Source organism: Mobula birostris, chromosome 19 (assembly GCF_030028105.1).
Source record: "Mobula birostris isolate sMobBir1 chromosome 19, sMobBir1.hap1, whole genome shotgun sequence".
Lineage (NCBI taxonomy): Eukaryota > Metazoa > Chordata > Chondrichthyes > Myliobatiformes > Myliobatidae > Mobula > Mobula birostris.
This window is the reverse complement of record NC_092388.1, coordinates 8,746,283-8,767,143: the sequence shown is the minus strand read 5'-3', so window position 1 is coordinate 8,767,143 and position 20,861 is coordinate 8,746,283. Positions and strand designations below refer to the sequence as shown.

The window sequence follows — 20,861 nt, the reverse complement described above, 5'->3', positions numbered from 1 at the left end:
GCACTCCTTGAACAGCTTCTGCCTCCACTCTGAATGCTGGCCTTTGTTTTCAGCAAAAGCACCAAGTTAAATTTTAACAGCGTTTCTTGCAGTTTGGATTTTTTTTAACAAGTCTTTCTAGTTACCATGAGGTTATAAAGTCCACCCCTTGAAACACCAACATCACACTCACAAGCAAAACTTGGTCCCATCAGGAATCCCGCTGCTGCTCTTTGCAAGTATGTTCAAAGTAATCATCTAAAAGATGGTTAATCATCTAAAAGAGCAATGATCTTTTTATTGGTGTTTGGACAAGCTGCTGCTTCTGGAAACATTTCTGATGTTAGAAGTTTGTTATCGATAACTTAGAGGGGGGGGAAAGCAGTGTTTGATACCAAATTTAGTTGTGGCTTTTGTATTTTTTTCCCAATAAACATTAAATTTGCTTTTAAAAGCAAGTTTTTTTTTAAAAGGGAAGTCTTCTTAATTCTCTTCTTGTTTTATTTCTCATCAGTGATGATGGATAATTCTGAATTACCAGTTGCAGCCGCAGAGGACTCTGGTGCGAATATTGAACTTCAGCCTTCTGCATCTGCCGAAGGAACAGGAAAGGACAGTGAAGAACCAGGTGGGACAAATTCTATACCTGATGAAGAACAGGAGTCGATACAGACATTCTTCAGTGCAATGGATCAGCGGTAAGAATATTTCATCTGGGAGGCACTGTATGTTACTTTTTTTTTGAAATAAGATTAGGTTTGTTTTGTAATAACATATAATTTTCTAAATGCAACTAAATTTAAGCTTATTTTTCCAAAGTACATTTCAGTTTATTGACTAAGAGGCAATGAAGTGATTACTAATTATTTATAACAGAGAAACAGTTTGTAACTAAAATTCTTTAATAATAATTATAATGTTTACACCATATTATGTAAAGATTTGCAAGACTTGTATGTTCCTGCATTGCAGATTGCTTTGTTCAAATTTCAGATACTGTCACCAACACTTTGAGTAGTTATAACTAATATTATAATTATTTAGCTGCAGAGTAAACTGGTGTATATATATATATGTATATATATATATTTTTTGCTGTAGAGCTAACCTTCAGCAAGCAAGTATAATCAGATAATGATCACGTGCTTCAGCTCATCAGAATTAACATCTTTGATGTGTGGAGATCTACGCTAATCCTGGTTTTAGTTACTTAGTGGATTTTGAATAGTACTATTTATAAGCAACTTTTAAAAAAGAGATTGCATTGATGTCTCCTTGTATGTGAGTTTGATTTTCACTAAGTGCATATGACGTCACCCAAAATCTGTTGCTAAGATGCATTATGGACCTCCAATAGTAAATTCACTCGATCTGAAATTTTAGTGCTACAGCTGTGCTGTGTTTCCTGAATGCGTCATTACTGTAGTTTCTTGTCCAATACCCATCTATTCCATAAGATTGTAAAACCATGCTGTTGTGGGGAGTCAGTGCCTCAAAAAGGCAATGCCTCATAAAGGTGGCATCCTTCATTAAGGACCCCCACCACCCAAGACATGCCCTTTTCTCATTAATACCTCCTGTCGATACTATCCATGTGTCCATCAATGAGAAACGCGGTTGTGTATTGACAGGGAAAAAGAGGTGCTGGGTAGGTGAGCTCCACGTGCATCGTTGACCCATTGACTGGGGGTAACTTCATAGGCATCAGGTTTGGCCCTTTTGTGCAGTCATGTCCAGAGTTAGGTCAGCTTGCTACTTGCACCTCTAGCATGCAGTTTGTTAAAAATTGTTGGTATCCAGTTAAATAAGTGAAAAAAGATTCATTGAGGCAATTTTGATAAGTTATTCCAGCAACTTGAACAGAAACTTTAAATGATCTATTCCTGATTTTCTTTTCTAACCAGTGTCTATATGTTCCTGTGTACTTAATTGTTTTAAATTTTAATTTAGAGATACACACAGTAACAGGCCTTGCCAGCCCAATGGGTCCACGCTGTCCATTTGTACTCATGTGACCAATTAACCTACTAACCTGTACGTCTTTGGAAGGTGGGCAGAAATTGGAGCACGGAGAGGAAACACGCACAGTGACAGGGAGACCATACAGACTCCCTACGGACTGTGGCGGGAATTGAACCTGCGTCACTGCCACTGTAATGGCAATGTGCTAATCGCCACTCTACCGTGCCACCCCTACATTTAAAAACAACAAAATAGCAGGATGTTATTTCTGCCATCAATTCTGTGCATCTGCAACTATTGTTATCTCAGTCTTTATTTACTTTTGTTATTTGTTTTATTTTGTATTTGCACAATTCGTTGTCTTTTGCACATTGATTGTCAGTCTTTGTGTTTGGTTTTTCATTGGTTCTATTGTATTTCTTTGTTCTACTGAGAATGCCTGCAAGAAAATGAATCTCAGGGCAGTATATGGTGACATGTACATACTTTGCCAATCAATTTACTTTGAATTCTTGGCCGAGATGGTAACTCAGCTGGCATGCTGTTCCAGTTTCATGTCATAAATCTGTATTAAAAAGTTCACCAAGTGGTCATTGGATTGAGTCGTGATCCGAATAAATGATGGTTGTATTCACCGTTTGTCATTCCTTAAGATTATGATCCATCCCTTTGAAAGATCAGAAAAGTTATTTTGAGGCATAATTAATGTAATTGCAGGCTTCTCTAACAAAACACACAAAATGCTGGAGGAACTCAGCAAGTTCAAGGTCAAATTCAAGTTTATTGTCATTCAACCATGTACATCAGGGGTTCCCAACCTAGTGTCCACAGATCTTGGGTAGTGGTATGGGTCCATGGCATAAAAAAAGGTTGGGAGCCCTGGTACACATGCATACCGCCAAACGATACAATGTTCTTCTCAACCAAGGTGCACGAAGCAGTGCATATAACTTATACATGAAGCAATATTACCACAAATAAATTAACATATAATCAAATATATTCCAGAAGATTGATATTTAGCATAAGCGCAGTAATAACAGAAGGGAAAAAGTAAGCAATATAATGCTACTGGCATTTCATGAGACCTGGGTGGTAGCAGGGAGTTCAGTAGACTCACAGCCTGAGGGGAAAAAGCTGTTCCCATCCTAACAGTCCTTGTCCGAATGCTACAGTACCTCCTGCCTGATGGTAGGGGTTCAAAGAGATAGTTAAATGGATGGGAGGGATCATTGACAAAGCTGAAGACCCTGCATACATAGCACTCTTGATAAATATCTTGAATGGGTGGACGAGAGACCCTAGTGATCCTCTAAGCAGTCCTCGCAGTCCTTTGTAGGGCCTTGCGGTCAGGTGCTTAGAAGTTCCTGTAGAGATCGTGATGCTACTGCTCAGAACACTGTCAGTGGTGCTCCTGTAAAAACTGGTTAGCGAGTCAGGCAGCATCTGTGGAGGGAAATAAACATATTGGGATGAGACGCCTCATCAGAACTTCATTAGGAGACACAATCTCTTGTGCCTCCATGTGTGCAGGCTCACGTGTTTGTTTGCCAAGCAGATGATACAAGGTTGAAGTTCATCCAGATTTGTATTTGTCCTCCAAGATACCATCTCTATTTCTTTTTTAAGCAAAATGTTTTCTTACATCTTATTCCGGTCTTTTGATACTTTTCAACAGTTACATACAACACAACTGTTTTCTTTTCCAGATTTAACGACATTGAATTTGAAGAAGACAATGGAATTCCTACGTTGCCGTTTCTGGAATCTTGCTATGCCATAGTTCCGGTTTTAGGTAGGAAGTTGCATCATCTTTCAGTTTGATTTATTTATTTTATTTAGAGATGCAGCCTGGTACTAGGCCCTTCCGGCCCAACAAGCGAACACAGTCTCATTACACTCATATGACCAATAAAAAACCCGTATGTGTTTGGAAACTGGGAGGTCACCGGAGCACCTGGAGGTCATCCCTCTGGTCATGGGAAGGACACACAGACTCTTTACAGATAGCAGTGGGAATTGAAACCGGGTCACTGGCAGTGTAATAGCATTCTGGTAACTGCTATGCTACTTTGAACTTTGAACTTCCATGGAGCTGCATGGGAGTGAAAGCATTGAAGCATTGACATCAGATCTACCTTGTGCAAATATATAATTTTTGCAGCAAATTTTTAGCTAAAGATTTCTATAGTTTTCCAGGTCAGCCGATGCAGCATTCCACAGTCATAGAACATTACAGCAAAGAAACGCCCTTCTGCATATCCAGTTCATTATTTTGCTTAGTCCCATCGACCTGCATCCTAATCATGGCTGTCCACTCCCCTCCCATCCGTGATGAAGTTAGCACCAGTAGATTACTTTTCAAAATTTATTTGAGTATTTTCTTTAAGACCTAAGAATTGTTCAACTTTTTAAATGAATATTAATGTACAGCTGCTGAAAACAGAAAGTAAAATTAGTGTTTATCTTGAAGACTACATTCTGCAGAAATCCGTGAGGATAATAATACAGTTATGATTGCCTCTTTCTGTGGGTTTATTGATCTCAGGAGGTCATTGCTGTGACAAGGCCTTTCAAAACAAGTAAAATTTAAACAATCCGCAGATGAACCTCTGGGCTTTTGAAGCCTCCAACAAATCAGCTTTGCCACTTTAGAGGGTCTTCTCAAAAGAGCTTAATATAACCATATAACAATTACAGCACAGAAACAGGCCATCTCGGCCCTTCTAGTCCGGGCCAAACTCTTATTCTCACCTAGTCCCTAGTTAATGTGAAGAATTGTATTACAACAAATGTTATTAAGGAGATACAAGAGGTGAGATTATTTAATAATTGAGCTTTGTTGCTCAAAGTCCATGTTTTTATTGATTTACTAATTAGAGATACAGCACAGTAACAGGCCCTGCTGGTCTGGTGAGTCCACGCCACCCAGTTGCACCCATGTGGCCAACTAACCTGTATATCTTTCGACTGTGGGAGGAAACCGGAGCACCTGGAGGAAACCCATGTAGTCACAGAGAGAATGCACAAGGTCCTTATGGCCAGCGGCGGAACTGAACCCCAGTCGCTGGCGCAGTGGAGCGATGTGTTAAGTGCTACACTACCATACTGCCCTAACTTTGGTTTAGTTGCCTATTAAAATCAGCAGTACTCCAGCTACCTTAAAATTGACATCAGCTGCTTGGTGCCATCTTCACACTGTGTAATTACAGCTATTTGGATAGTGCCTGCTGGAATTGGCATTTAGTGCATATGCAAATTTACGGCACGCATCACCCTGGTCACCTGGTTGGATAAAGTACTAATGATGATGACGATGTATTGGGAGGTTGTGGATTAGACAAAGGAGTCAGGAGAAACCTCCCTCTGGTGTCCCTCCTCCTTTTCTTTCTCCATGGTCCCTTCTCCTATCAGATTCCATCTTCCTTCAGCCCTTTACCTCTTGCACTTATCGTCTCCCATCCCCCACCCACCCAGCTTACCCCTCACCTGGTTTCACCTGTCACCTGCCAGCTTGTACTCCTTCCCCTCCCCACACACCTTCTTATTCTGGCTTCTTCCCCCTTTCTTACCAGTCTTACCAGGAGGATTACAAATACCTGGGGATATGAATTGACAATAAACTGGACTGGTCAAAGAACACTGAGGCTGTTTACAAGAAGGGTCAGAGCCGTCTCTATTTCCTGAGGAGACTGAGGTCCTTTAACATCTGCCAGATGATGCTGAGGATGTTCTACGAGTCTGTGGTGGCCAGTGCTATCATGTTTGCTGTTGTGTGCTGGGGCAGCAGGCTGAGGGTAACAGACACCAACAGAATCAACAAACTCATTCGTAAGGCCAGCGATATTGTGGGGCTGGAACTGGGCTTTCTCACGGTGGTGTCTGAAAAGAGGATGCTGTCTAAGTTGCATGCCATCTTGGTTAATGTCTCCCATCCACTACATGATGTACTGGGTGGGCACAGGAGTACATTCAGCCAGAGACTCATTCCACCGAGATGCAACACAGAGCGTCATAGGAAGTCATTCCTGCCTGTGGCCATCAAACTTTATAACTCCTCCCTTGGAGGGTCAGACACCCTGAGCCAATAGGCTGGTCCTGAACTTATTTCATAATTTACATATTACTATTTAACTATTTATGGTTCTCTTACTATTTATTATTTATGGAGTAACTGTAACGAAAACCAATTTCCCCCGGGATTAATAAAGTATGACTATGACTGTGATTTGATGAAGAGTCTAGCCTGAAATGTCGACTATTTATTCCTCTCCACAGATGCCACCTGATTGGCAGCTTTCCTTCAGCGTTTTGTGTGTGTTACAAAGGGTTTGTCTTTAAGACAAAACTCAGTTGTACTAGCTTTTTATTTTTTTTAATTGCCATTTTCCAAGTGTATGACGTGCGGGAGGAAAGTGAGGTGAGTTTATGTGCATCAGGGCAGCCAGAGTCTAGGCATCTGCCAGAAACATGGACGTGAAATGGAGGACATTTGTCGTCAGACATCGGGCTGGCGCACTAGCAAGGATGAGGGCTGGTGCCCCATTCCCCCACCCAGATTAGCGAGTCATCATCGAGTTCTGTGAGGCTATGAGTCATGACTGACGGCGACCTCCTACGTGCACGAATTGCCGAGATAAGAGCTTAAGGCCTAGTGCTCGGGATCCTAATCATCGGAGAGTCTGGTGTTTGAGACCTGGAGTCCAGGGCCCTCATCCGGTGTCCTCTTTTGTCGCCATTGTAGAGTCCTGGGGTTGATAGCATCAAAGCCTGAAGGGTGATCGGAAGTCTGGAAGCCAAGGCCCAGTGGAAGGACCCTGAGTCCACTGCGGAAGTTAAGGCCCAATGTCTGTGAATGTGCGAGTCCATTGGAGACTGGTGTCCAGACATCCCACCCTGCAAAAACTCATTTCAGGGAGGTAGCAACATCAATTTGCGGGAGACTTCTGGGAGAGGTGGGATGTCTGCAATAGAGTAGCTTCTTAGCAGCTGGCCAGCTAGTTTAATTAACGTTAGCTATGCTAATGAATGAATGACACCTGTTAAACTCACCTCAACATGTCTTTTACAGTCTTAACCCACCATGGGCAATAGAAAAGTCATTGTTGCAAACAGTGCAGACAGCAACACTGTCATTATTTTTGACCCCTATTAGGCGGGGGTACACTTTAGGGTAGTCTGGGGTGACGTACGTTTTATATTGTCTTTTTTTGGAACAGTCTCCCATGGCGCGCTCTCTCTCTCATGGTCATTCTGACGCTCGCTCTCTCGCGTGCTCTTGCTCGCTCTCAAAAAATTTGATTTCCGTGATATTGTATATAATTTGCGGGCATCAGGGAGCCACTATTAATATGCGGGAGACTCCCGGAACTTCCGGGAGAGGTGGGATGTCTGGGTGTCTGGAGACAGACTGGCCTGGGGTTGGAGGGTCGTGTATGTGCATGGGTGGGAAGGACAAAAGGGGCTTGTTTTTCCTGCTGTTGTTTTGTTGCTTGTTGTGAACTGTGTTGTTCTGCCAAGTATTCTCTGTTGGCATCGGAATGTGTGGTGACACTTGCACACAGCACATCCTTGGGTTCTGTTGGTTGTTAATGCATCAACGAGTTTTGATGCACTGTGATAAATAAATCTGAATCTGATGAGCAGAATGCCATCAGCTGTGTTCAGTGCATATTGCAAACAGCACATGTGATTCTGAACTGTTCGGCAACAGGAAACAATCTCCGCTTCCTGAACGTCCAGTGGATCTCTGACTGTGAATTGTGTTTTGTAACTCCAAAACTAATCGAGAGAAAAAAAAACACAGGGGTCCCAGGGATAACTTGTGTATGTTTAGTGAGGCGTGTGATGTGACTGTGAACGAAGCCACCAGTGAGAGAAAGCTGGTAGATATAAAAGTCTTTATTCAGGACAGACACAAGTTTACAGCTTTTGTAGTCACTTGAGAGAGAGGCTCTCCAATCCAGCTAGGTGATGTGGCTCGGAAGGACTCGCAATCTTGTATCATAATGAATAAGTAAATACATTTTCTTAAATAAATCCATTAGAATGAGTTGGTTATTTTTTTTTGTTATGACACCTAATAAAATGGCTGTAACCACAAGATTTATGGCTCATTCTTGACCTCCAAAATACCTACTGGACAATATGATGCCTAGGTCAAACAACCTCCACAGCTTTCTCCTCACAATGCCATTTCAGTTTGTGCCGATGTATCTTTGTGACTTCCTGGGACTCCCTCTCTTCCCTTACTTCATCAGGAGTGTTGCGTTGGGAAATGGCTGTACCATCAAAGTATTTTGTACTTGTAAGGGAGTGTGCACCTGCTCTTACTGTTAGCAGGAAATATACCGTGGAGTCGGAATCATGCAGAAAACAGGCCCTCTGGCCCATCTAGTCTGTGCTGGAGTTGAGAAGTATCTGATATTCTCTTAAACACCAAAGCTCCTGCAGATGCCAGAAGTCCAGGGCAACGTACGTAACATGCTGGAGGAACTCAACAAGTCGTGCAGCGTCTACAGAGATGAAGTCTCTGAGGAAACGTTGACTGTTTGTTCCTCGCCATGTATGATGCCTGACTTGCTCAGTTCCTCCAGCATGTCGGGTGTGTTGCCCTGGGTCTCTGGCATCTGCAGAACTTTTTGTGTTTAGGAGAATATCAGATATTTGTCAAACTTTACCACGGACTAGATGGGCCCGAAGGCCTGTTTTCTGTTCAACACTGACTCCATGGCATATGTTCTGCTAACACGGTGCTCAGTGTGACCAGGTACACACGCCTTGAATAAGAACAGAATAATTTGATAATACAACCAAAGAAACCATCAATGTGTTGATGTTGATATTTTGGCAGAAGTGTTCATAGATCTATGGTAGGAGTGCCAAATTGCATAGCCTTAGTGCAAAATGGTTGGGGGAAAATGAAATCTGTCTAAACTTCTCCATTTAGAACTATGGAACACTGAAGCACTGAAACAGACCCATTCGCCTGGCTCGTCCCATCGACTCGCACCCGGACCACAGCCCTGTACGCCCCTCCCATTCATGTACCTATCCAAATTTTTCTTAAATGTTAAAATTGAACCAGCATCCACCACATGCACTGGCAGCTTGTTCCACACTCTCACCACCCTGTGAGTGAAGAAGATCCCCCTCATGTTCCTCTTAAACATTTCACCTTTTACCCCAAACCCATGACCCCTGGTTGTAGTCTCACACAACCTCGGTGGACCAAGCCTGCTTGCATTTACCCTATCCATACCCCTCATGATTTTGGATGCCTCTATCAAGCCTCCCTTCAATCTTCTACATTCTGGGGAATTATGTCCTAACCTGTTCAAACTTTCCCTAGAACCCAGCTCCTCAAATCCCGGCAACATCCTCGTAAATTTCCTCTGCACTCTTTTAATCTTACGTACACCTTTCCTGTAGGTCGGTGACCAGAACAGCACACAGTACTCCAAATTAGGCCTCGCCGATGTCTTATACAATTCCATTTGTATCTGGGGAAAGTCTAAAAAGGAACGTGCGTTCTGTAGGCGCGTATGACAAACCAGCCTAATCTTGTGACCCTTCCCCTCCATCAGTTTTCTGAATGGTCCATAAACACTACCTCATACTGTAAATCTTTTTGCACTACTTAGTTATTTTGCAATTTGTAGTAATTTTATGTATTTGCATTGTACTGCTGCTACAAAACAGCAAATTTCACATCATTGATAATAAACTTGATTCTGTCTGGTGTTCCTGAGTTCTTTCAAAGTCCGTCAACCCACTGGGCACAGATCATCTGCAGCAGCTCATGACAGTCTTTGTCCTTGGCTTGTGTTCCCAGGGACAAGGTCTTTGTAGCTTCTGTTGGTGTTTCTGTAACTCTGGGTTTTTACAGGATGGCGTTGCCAGCTCATTGTTCCACATTCCCCCTTTCCCAGCCAGGCTTGGGACTGTCCAGGGAATTAGTGTTCCTGAGTCAGAATCAGAATCAGGTTTGTTATCACCGGCATGTAACATGAAATGTGTTAACTTAGCAGCAACACTTCAATCTAGCAGAGAGAAAGGAAGGTGACCAAATAAAATCTTTTCGGTTATGTCTAACTTATCCAATCAAACAATGCTGGGGGAAAATAAAGATTAAAATAATTTCTTGTATTCATTCTTTTGATAATACTGCAAGATTGTTAAATTTACAATGTACTACACCAGAAAGTGTCACTTAAGGGAGGTCTGAGAAATTTTGTCAGTGAAATTGTCAATTTAGTTCTGCAAAGTAACTTTTCAAAAGTGCTTTTCAGAACATTGACTTGAAGAGAATTAAATAAACTGAAATGCTGGGTGGGCTGCTAAGCGAATCCAAAATGTATACATTTGATTCTAATGTTTATAACGTTTTACAATGTAAATGGTTAAATATTTCTGTACTAACTGCTATCACTTTCCCTTTGCAGATAAACTGGGTCCAACAGTCTTTGCTCCTGTTAAATTAGACTTTGTGGGTAATATTAAGGTGAGTATTTCATTATTATATCAGCAGCCAACTTGTCTATCTCTGGTTACTTGTTATATTGGATATTTGGGATCTTTTTGCTTTGGTTTGAGAGGTGGGATGGAGAAACGTCGCTACCAAAGGAATTGTAAGGCGCTCCCTCCCTCCGCTAGCCCACAGGTCACCCTTGGATAAGGTGTAGCACCTGCTCAGCCCCCGATCAGGGTCATGTGAAACCATGGGAGCAGGTGGTGGGTGGTCGTAGGAGCAGATGCTGCATATCACAAGTCCTGGTTATGCGATCACTGACGCCAGCCAATCTCTAAAGAGTATTGATAATGGTGGGCATCACCCATCTTGTAAAGATACTGCCCAGAAGAAGGCAATGGGCAAACCACGTCTGTAGAAACCTTTTCCAAGAACAATCATCATGGAAAGACCATGATCGCCCACATTATATGGCCTGGCACACAATGATGGTGGTGCTTTAATAAATTCATTAAGTTCACTTGCTTGGTGATGTTTTTAAATTTCCAGAAAATAAACCAGAAGTACATCACGGATACCACGAAGTTCACGACTCTGCAGAAGATCGTGCTGCACGAACTGGAAACGGAGGTCGCGACGGTGAGGAACTCGGCCACCGAGGCCCTCCTTTGGTTGAAGAGGTAAGTACCAGCGGGGTTTTAATTTCCCTTGCCAAAATGTTTTCTGTTCAGACAGTAGCTCGCATTATATTGTGGATCTGTGGTCACTGGCACGCTGTCAGGAACTTGCCCAAGGGATCATTCCAGTGGAGGTGGTCCCTGGGTCTCCAAGATTTTGACCCACATAGGAACTGTTTTCTCATATTTTTTTCATAATTTCATGCAATCCCATTCCCCCTCTTATTTCCTTGTAATCCGTTGTACCCTAATTCTCCAACCATCCACCTATCCTTTAAAAACCTTTGAATTCCCATTTTGGCTGTATAATAGCTGACTGTTCTTTGGCGTCTCAAACCCGCATGAGTGAACTATTGATGCCCACAGCACTGAAAGGAGTCATTCAGCTCACCGTATCCATGCCAGCCAAAATGTTAGCTGTTTAGACAAATCGCACTTCCCAACACCCCCTCTTTTCTTCTTTGATTGCATTTTTCTATATGCTCAAATGGTAACTTTTAAACTGTGGTGAGGGATATTGGCTCCACTGCCTTGGGTTCTGGACCCTATTTTCTTTGGATGAAAATATTTTCTCTCTAATCCTTCTATCAGTTAACCTAAATTTATTTTAATTTGTTTAAATTTACTTTGAACTTTGATCTATGCTCTGTGGCCACAAAGGTTCCTCTTTCCGTTCCACGCTGCTCTCTCTCCCTCCTCGATTGGACTAACTTTTAATTCATCTTGCTGCCTGCCCTGGATCCCCTGGGCCTTTACTTTCCTGATTTAGTTTCCTATGTGGGAGTTTGTCATGTTCCTTGCTCTACTTTATTAGAAGTTTGAGGAGATTTGGCATGTCACCAAAGACTGTTGCAAGCTTCTATACATCGACATGGTCCCCATTGATGCCTGTTTGTAGACAGGCACGTGGTTGGATGCAAAATAGGGGACGCGTATAGGCTGTGTAGGTAGGAAGGGTTATATTGACCGTAGAATAGGTTTATATAGGATCATTCAATGTTGTGGGCCAAAAGGCCTGTACTATTTTAAGTTGTAAATGCATTCTCCTCACTCTACTTAGTCCTTTAACAAAGCCAAACTGACTGTCCGAGGTAATTTCGTATTTCCAACTGTTGGCTCCTCCAAGAGAACCAGTTTTGTTGTGGTTTGGAGGCTTGTGTGAGTGACCCGGGGAACTGTATGAAGCCAGGGTCAGGGCTTTATGCCTTGGCTCTGGGTAGGGTCACCCATGCCAAACAGGTCAAAGAGTAGAGGACAGACTGAGAGTGGTCCACCAGTCCTCCAGGTTCAGGGGTTCAGCTCAGGGCTAACAACCCTGACTGGTAAAACGAAATTGTTACGGAAACAGCAATGAAGAATCCTTCTATATCTGAGTGTGACAGTATTCCGGGATTTCCATGGTTGACAGTAGTGAAAACCAAGAGGAAGCTACTGACATGATGAAGGAAGCTCTGAACACTGTCAGAGGAAGACCACCTTCACTGCTTCCCTAAACAGCAGCAGCGTAACGTGGGGTTAAAAATGTCGGCTAGAGTTCCCACTCAGTACTTTTCCCAGCAATTCACTTGCCTCTCTGTTAGCCTAACAAGCCTTCAGTTAATCAGACTAACGCTCTCTGCTATTTCAGTTTCTTTTGGGCACCTCGGTGGCATAGTAGTTAGCACAACACTGATGCAGCTCAGGGCGTTCTGGAGGTTGGAATTCAATTCCAGCACCGTCGGTGGGACGTTTGTACGTTCTCCTCATGAACTGTGGGGGATTCCTCCAGGTTCTCTGGTTTCCTCCCAGAGTCCAAAGACACACCAGCTAGTAGGTTAATGTGTCATTGTAAATCGCCCTGTGATTAGGCTAGTGTTAATTAGGTGGGTTGCTGGGTCTTGCTTGTTGGGCCAGAAAGGCTTGTTCTGTGTTGACTCTAAATAAATACGTAAAAAGTGGGAAAAAATCATGTTAACAATCTTCAACTCCTCTGGCATCACACGTGTAGCCAGTGAAGATTGGAAAAAGGTGAGTGGAGAACACTTCTGTATTTCCTCTTGAATTTCTAAGGGTTTGGGATGAAATTTATGCAGATGTGGTGATATGTGTGCCAGACCTATTGATGTTTCTCTCTATATATTCACTCAGTGGCCACTTTATTCGATCCCTCCTGTACCTAATGTGGCCACTGAATGGTCTTCTGCTGCTGTAGTCCATTTACTTCAAGGTTGAACGTGTTGAGCATTCAGAGATACTGTTCTGCACACCACTGTTGTGACACGTGGTTATTTGAGTTCCTGTTGCCTTCCTGTCAGCTTGAACCAGTCCAGCCATTCTCCTCTGACCTCTCTTGTTAACAAGGGATTTTCACCCGCAGAACTGCTGCTCACTGAATGTTTTGATTTTGCTTCTCACACCATTCTCTGTAACTCTAGAGATGGTTGTGCGAGGAGATCAGCAGTTTCTGAGATACTCGAACCACCCCATCTGGCACCAACAACCATTCCACGGTCAAAGTCACTTACATCAAATTTCTTCCCCATTCTGATGTTTGGTCTGAACAACAACTGAACCTCTTGACCATGTTTGCATGCTTTTATGCATTGTATTACTGACACATGATTGGCTGATTAAATATTTGCATTAATGAGCATGTGTACCTAGTAAGAGTGGCCACTGAGTGTCTGAGAGTTTGGGATGGAATTTGTGCATTTGTGGTGATTCATGTGCCAAACCTTTTAATATTTTTCTATATATATAATATTTCACTTTCTTCCTCCTTAATAGCAATATTTCTATCTTCATTTGTATTCATTTGGAAGAATATAATTAGAGATGGGTTTCTGCTCTTATTCAGTTTATCGATTTTCATCAGAGTCGGAATGTTTAATGCTCTACAACCCTTGTATGATTATATTCCCAAGAGAATCAGTCATACACAATGTCACAAAAGCTGTTTTGCAGCAGCACTACAGCGCAGGACATAAAAATTATATTAAGGAATGATTAAAATATAATAATACATTATATTTTATTACCTTGTAATATTTTGTGTTGTGTGTTTTGTGGGTGCACTGTGGTCTGGAGGAACGTTTTGTTTCAGATGACAGTAAATGTGTACTTGAACCTGATAAATAAAATTTACATTGAACAGAGGTTGCAAGTGAGTTTTTGATACCCCTATTGGAACCAACAAGCCCGGCATAGGTTGGGAACTGAAATTAAGTATTTTCTACAGCTTGTTTTTCATAATGAAGAAGGGGGAGGTCAAGTCTACAACTGTTTCAGAGCAATCCCAAACCCCCTTGACAATTGTTCAGTTTCACCAGCTTCATACGTAATTACTGTGGTTGTACTGTCACTCGAACTTGTCGTGTACCATTGTGCTGAGAAAGTTCATGGTCCAAAAGAAAAAGGTATAAGTGATTGTCGTAGATGTTTTTATTGTGATCACAGTTCCTTGTTGGACATGGATAACACAGAATATTACAAGTCTGGTTCTCTAGTTCATTGGCAAGACCAAAGGTGGGGGGGGGGGCTGTGTTGCCTCAGTTGTGGTGAGGACTCGGCCTAGCCTAAGGTGGTGCTACCCTGAGATGTTTACTCGCCATTGCCCTCTGGTGTTTGCTCAGTGGAAAGACAAGCTGGACCAGGACAATTTAGCATCAATCTCATCATGCCACTCAGGGACTTGGTCTATATTATTATTTTTGTTTTTACTTTGTGACTGGATTTTTTTCTGGAATAGTAACTGTATGTGCTATTTGTGCTGTGCAGTACGCTGTGTGCATTTGGTAGTGTGTTTTGCAGCTTACCCCTGGAGGAAATCCGTTTCATTTGGCTATATTCATGTATGGTTGAATGACAATTAAATATGAACTTGAAGAAAAGACCGACTTTGTTAGATTTCCAGTGAAAGAAATCAGTTGTTCACTTACTTAACCAATAGTGCCCTCTAGTGGTGCAGTGCATAAAACAGTGCAGAAACTTAGGATTCTGAGATGCATTGTAAGAGATCGGACACATAATCAGTGATGTCACCTGGGGTCATCGGGTGTTTAGGTCAGACACTCTCGCTCAGGTGATAAACACAAGAGATTCAGCAGATGCTGAAATCTGCATCGGCCTCTGCGTTCCTTTGTATTCATCAACTGTGTGGAGAGGGGGTGCCTGCTACATTGGCAACAGCTTGCTCTCCAAATCACACTGCCCAGGCTTGTGGGTATCACGTAGTTAGCTGGAACAACCATGGTCAACCTCAACCAATAGGGGCCTCAAGCATACCTTCAGTGCCCGCCCCATGGACACTGCATTGTCACTACATTAGCATCACGCACTAAAGTTAGTGAATGAAAACAATAAAATGTTATGGGCTTTATGGCTAGTTGGGGCCTTCTCTTGAGTTGCATATCAAAAAACACCATAATCTACAGTATTTTCACTGGGTTCAAGATCAGATAGGTAATTCACAGAGCCAAGTAGGGTGCCCAGGTAATGTAGCAGTTAGCGATATGCTACTACAGCTCAAGGCACCACAGTTTGGAGTTCACTTCCAGTGCCATCTCTAAGGAGTTTGTACGTTCTCCTCATGACTGTGTGGGTTTCCTCCTGGTGCTCGGGCTTCCTCCCACAGTCCAAAGACATACTGGCTGGTAGGTTAATTGGTCTTTGTAAATTGTCTTGTGATTAGGCTAGGGTTAGATAAGTGGGTTGCTGGGTGGCGTGGCTCATTGGCCGGAAGTGCCAGTTCCACACTGTATCTCTAAATAAATTTTTAAAATAAAGTAGATTAGATGTTTTTAAGATTTAAAAAAAAATCTTTGAAGTTGCATTTGGGAACAAGTATAGGCCCCTTCTGCCTATTGAATTAGATTGTGTAGTTTTTCTTAATTCTGTCTACCCATTTTGGTTCTATAATTCCAAATATCCTTATGAATTTATATTTATATATTTATAAATATAAATGTATCCCAAAGTATTGTTAAAAAAACAAAATGTATCGCATTTGCTTTCAGATCATATCCTGCATCAGAGAAGTTCATGCATTTCCCCTAGTTACTTTGCTTTAAAAAATATGACTTGTTTAGTTAAAGTGGTATCTTTGCTCATTGGCTTTTAGTTTTCAGAATTTTACCTTGCAGATTGTACCACCTTTCTCTTTGAGAAACGCATGTCTGTGTTTCAATCACAGCAGCAAGGTAGTGTAGCATTTAGCGCAATACTTAACAGCGGCAGCAATCAGAAGGTGGAGGTTCAATTCCTGCTGCTGTCGGTAAGGAGTTTGTACGTTCTCCCCATGACCGCAAGAGTTTCCTCTGTGTGCTCTAACTTCCAACCACGTTCCGAGACAGGTTAGGGTAAATAAGTTGTGTCCGTGCTATGTTGAGACTGGAAGCGTGGCAACACTTGCGGTTTGTCCCCAGTACATCCTTGGACTGTGCTGGTCGTTGACACAAACAAATAATTTCACTGAATGCCTTGACGCACACGTGATAAATGAAGCTAATGTAGCCGACTGTACCCTCACCAGCAACTTTGATGTGTGTTGTATCAGTTTTAATGTTATCTTTCTAGGTTTTCGTGTATATATGTGTCAGCGCCACCTTGTGGCAGCTATCAGTATTACTTTTACCCATAGACTATAAAACAATTTAAGTATCTAATAAAATACTAGTAATTGCTCTGAAAAAAATCATAATATTTCTCCTTTAACTGCTTACGACAGAGGATTGAAATTTCTGAAGGGATTCCTGGAAGAAGTGAATAATGGCGAAAAGGACATCCAGAAAGCATTAAGTGAGTCTGAATTAATCAAGTACTTCATGAAACTGTCACTTTAGTTGTTCTGTGCTGTGTCCTCCTTTTATTATGGAGTGAGAAAAACTGTGAGAAAAACAGTGCTGAAAAAGGAAGAAAGAACTTGCATTCCTGTATGCATTAGCTTTCTTGGAATAGTCACAGTTATTATTTGAAGTGTGCTTGATGCAAACAAAACAAACCAACTGAGTTCAAATGCATCACACAAGTAACAGTGGGATTAATAACCTGCTTATTTAATGATGTTGTCCCACGATCAAAACTGGCCAGAATAATAGGAAGATTGTCTTTGCCTTTTGTAAGTTTCCCATATTTTTGTGTGGAACTTTGTTGAAACAGTAATAAACTGCTAATCTATTTGATCCATTTGATCCATCACTTGAATGCTTCAGTCCTTTACTTCATTCACCTCCCACCTGCCAGCTCGTACTCCTCCTCCTCATCCCACTTTCATACTCTACCTTCTGTCCCCTTCCTTCCCAGTCCTGATGGAAGTTCTCAGCCCGAAATGTCGACTGTTTATTCCCCTCCATAGATGCTGCCTGACCTACAGAGTTCCTCTAGCATTTTGTCTGCGTTGCTTTAGATTTCCAGCACCTGCAGAATCACTACCACTTTTTCCATACCAAATCAGGAACTCGCGCTCCTTCTACCAAGCCTCAGACTCAATGCCTTGAGAATATAATCCAACCTAATTAATAGTAGTTTATAGTATTTTCATATCTTTGCACTGTCCTGCTGCTGCAAAACAACAAATTTCACATCAACACACACAAAATGCTGGAGGAACTTGGCTGGTCAGGCAGCATCTATGGAGAGGAGTTAACAGTCAATGCTTTGGGCTCCACCCAACCACCTCCACCCTTACCTGGTCTTGACTATCACCTGACAACATGTACTCCTGCCCCTGACCCTCACCTTCTTATTCTGGCTTCTGTCCCCTTCCTTTCCAGTCCTAATGAAGGGTGTCAGACCAAAACACAGACTGTTTATTCCCCTCCATTGATACTGCCTGATCTAATTCCCTTCAGCATTTTGTGTGTGTTTCTCTGGTTTTCCAGCATCTGCAGATCTTCTGGTGTTTATCACTTGAACTAGTTGCTGTTTTCTTTAATTCTGAATAGCTGATAAGTGTTTTGGGTTTTTCGTCCTTTCACTATTTCTGTTTCGTATTCTTTTGCACAGATGCTTCCTATGGTAGAACTCTGCGGCAATACCATGGATGGGTGGTTCGAGGTGTCTTCGCAGTAAGTTCACTTTGAATATACATCTTTTGCATTTAAGTGGTGTTTTCTTTTTGCAAAGATGAAACAAATTTCATAAACTGAATTTATTCTCAACCCTGCAGTTGGCATTGCGAGCTGCTCCATTGTACGAGGCGTTTATGGCAGCCCTCGCAATAAATGAAGGAGATGAGCAGAAGGAAGCATTCTATGAAGGGATGCAGAGAGATTTAAACCAGTATCTTCCAGCCATGGGAAAGCAAATAGAGATCCTGGATGCTTTGTATGAAGAATATAATTTGGAGTCTGATGAAGTGGTGTAACAATGAATCAACATAGTGTTGACTGGAAAAAAAAGAAATTTGCGAGACTCTAACACCACAAATTAAATGTGCAGAAGAACATTGGTTTGTATTTCAGCCCATCGAACTGTATTCTATCGATTTACAACAACGTGAAGGCGTGCACTGCACAAACAAACAGGGACATTCCTACACGTGCAGTACTACTTAATTCAAAACACTTGTAAGAAGATCGTGGCATATTTACAGGACAGTCTTGAGTTCAAACATGTCCTTGTGCATCAAAGTAGTAACTCCCAAAGTATTTCTTAAATGTTAAAAAAAAAATGAAAGTCAAGGGATTTGAAACACTAATCACTGTTCATAATTATTCCATTAAGTTAATATTGAAAATAATTGCATTATATTTCTCTCTTGTGTAAATTTATGCACACCCAGCATGTGCAAAGATGACTCAGCTATTTAAAAGAAATAATTGGCACAAAATCATTTGCCATTTTTAAAAATTTTGAGATGTGTGGATATTTGTAAGCAGTTGGCTAGCTGTAGTCAGCCTGCGCCTTCTGATAGAGAATGAATTTGATATGGTTTATACTGAGTTAAATCTACTCCATTACATTTTCACAGCCGTAATGCAAATTAATTAAATCTGACTTACGGAGTGGTCCGCAGTAATTTATTTAGGATTGGGGAAACAAAGGCTTTGAGAATGTTACGACAGAACACCTGTGATGTTTTTATAGAGCGTTAAACAGGATTTGCTTTGAGCCTAGTTACTACATACTAATCTATGCACTATTAATAATAATTTCCTGTTTTAGTTATTCCAGTTCAAGTGCCCCTAGGAATGTTTCTGCAATGAAGTGAACGTAGCTGAAAACTGTGTGGCACGTCATGAAATAAAGGGATTAAATTAATCAGCCAATGAAACAGACCAACTTCTACCAAACACTAACTTGGGGTAGTGGGTTAATGATGTTGGTTCCAAACCATATTCTGAGGGAGATCTGGTTGTAAAGGGATATCGTTATAAATGCTGGTGTGAACACTTTAAAATAATTGCTCGATGCCAAGAAGTTGTCAGAGCTATTTATGGCTAATATGCTCTTGCACCCAAGTTGCCAACTGGATGACTGAGCTTATTCTAACTCCATCTAGTTTAAGATAGTTTCTATGATGCGGTAAAAAGACATTGTGCAATTATTGCCACTAGAGTTTATTTAACTGAGAAATGCACTATCTGTACATATATAGATATATTTTATACTTATTTAATAAAACATTGCACTTTTAATAAATGTCTGGAGAAATTGGAGTCGTTCAAAATCACATCTGGTAGTTTTCACGAAGTTTTAGATTCGGAATTATTTATCACATACATTGAAACATGCAGTGAAATATGTTATTTGTGTTAACAAAGATGTGCTGGGGACACAGTGCTTGACAGAACGCAGAGAATGCAACCAAGCAGAATGTACCAATGGAGACTGCAGATCGATGCCATCTTGCAAAGCAACAAATCGACAGAGAGCGCAATTCGGTGCCATCTTGAAATCGAGTTTTATTCTGTGGCTCCAACAGGGAGCAGTTCTCTGGTGAGGGTCCCAGTTCCGTTGCCTTTCCACTGGCCTTGTGTCAGGAATGTGAGTGCAACAAAACAGAAAACAACAAGCACCAAAGCAACAACTGTGAAGCAACAAGCCCCCTGTTCCTCACTCCCAACGCGAATCCACAGTCCTCTGACCCCAGTACAGGCCACCTCCGGCCTTCAGCTTCCAGTCAACGTTTCAGGCCGAGATCCTTCATCAGACTGGAAAGGAAGGGGGAAGAAGCCAGAATAAAAAGGCGGGGTGAGGGGAAGTTGCCCTTACTCGCATCTGCTCCATTTCCCAACATACATCATCAACCCATCTTCTCACAGCCTCACATGTCCCTACCTACTACCCTATGGGCCTCTGCAACCAGCACATCATTCTCCGCAACCTACGCCATCATCAACACAGTCCTACCACCAAAAAACTCCATCTTTACCTCCCTCACACTTTCTGCTTTCCACAGGGCTGCTCCCTCCATGATTCCCTTGTCTGTCTGTCCCTCCCCAGGAATCTTTCCTCCTGTCACATATCCCTGCAAGTGACAGAAATGCTACACCTACCCACTCACCTCCTCCCTTACCTCTATTAAGGGCCAAAACAGCCCTTCCAGGTGAAGCGCCACTTTGCCTGCAAATCTGTTGGGGTCATCTGCTGTATCCATGGCTCCCAATGCGGCCTCGTCTATGTTGGTTGTACCCAACGTAGACTGGGAGATTGCTTTGTTGAACACCTTCACTCCAGCTGCAAAAAGCATGCTTTCTTGGTGGTCAGCCATTTTAATTCGAATGCCCATTCCCATTCCAACACATCAGTCCCTGGCTTCCTACTTACACTCTCAGGTTGGAGGAGCAACACCT

The 20,861-nt window shown here is 42.0% G+C and overlaps 1 protein-coding gene across 3 annotated transcripts in view; it reads left to right on the top strand.

Annotated features, from left to right (window-relative positions):
• The window catches only part of plekha8 (pleckstrin homology domain containing, family A (phosphoinositide binding specific) member 8), a 59,386-nt gene extending 39,695 nt beyond the window's left edge, over window positions 1–19,691 (top strand). For all 3 annotated transcript variants that reach the window (XM_072282992.1, XM_072282991.1, XM_072282989.1), the window contains 7 exons: window positions 494–677; window positions 3,651–3,736; window positions 10,386–10,444; window positions 10,961–11,091; window positions 16,793–16,863; window positions 18,070–18,131; window positions 18,233–19,691. In XM_072282992.1, the coding sequence (XP_072139093.1) occupies window positions 494–677; window positions 3,651–3,736; window positions 10,386–10,444; window positions 10,961–11,091; window positions 16,793–16,863; window positions 18,070–18,131; window positions 18,233–18,430 (791 nt within the window). In that variant the 3' untranslated portion in view covers window positions 18,431–19,691. The remainder of the gene's footprint in view (window positions 1–493; window positions 678–3,650; window positions 3,737–10,385; window positions 10,445–10,960; window positions 11,092–16,792; window positions 16,864–18,069; window positions 18,132–18,232) is intronic.
• The last annotated feature ends 1,170 nt before the right edge of the window (window positions 19,692–20,861 follow it).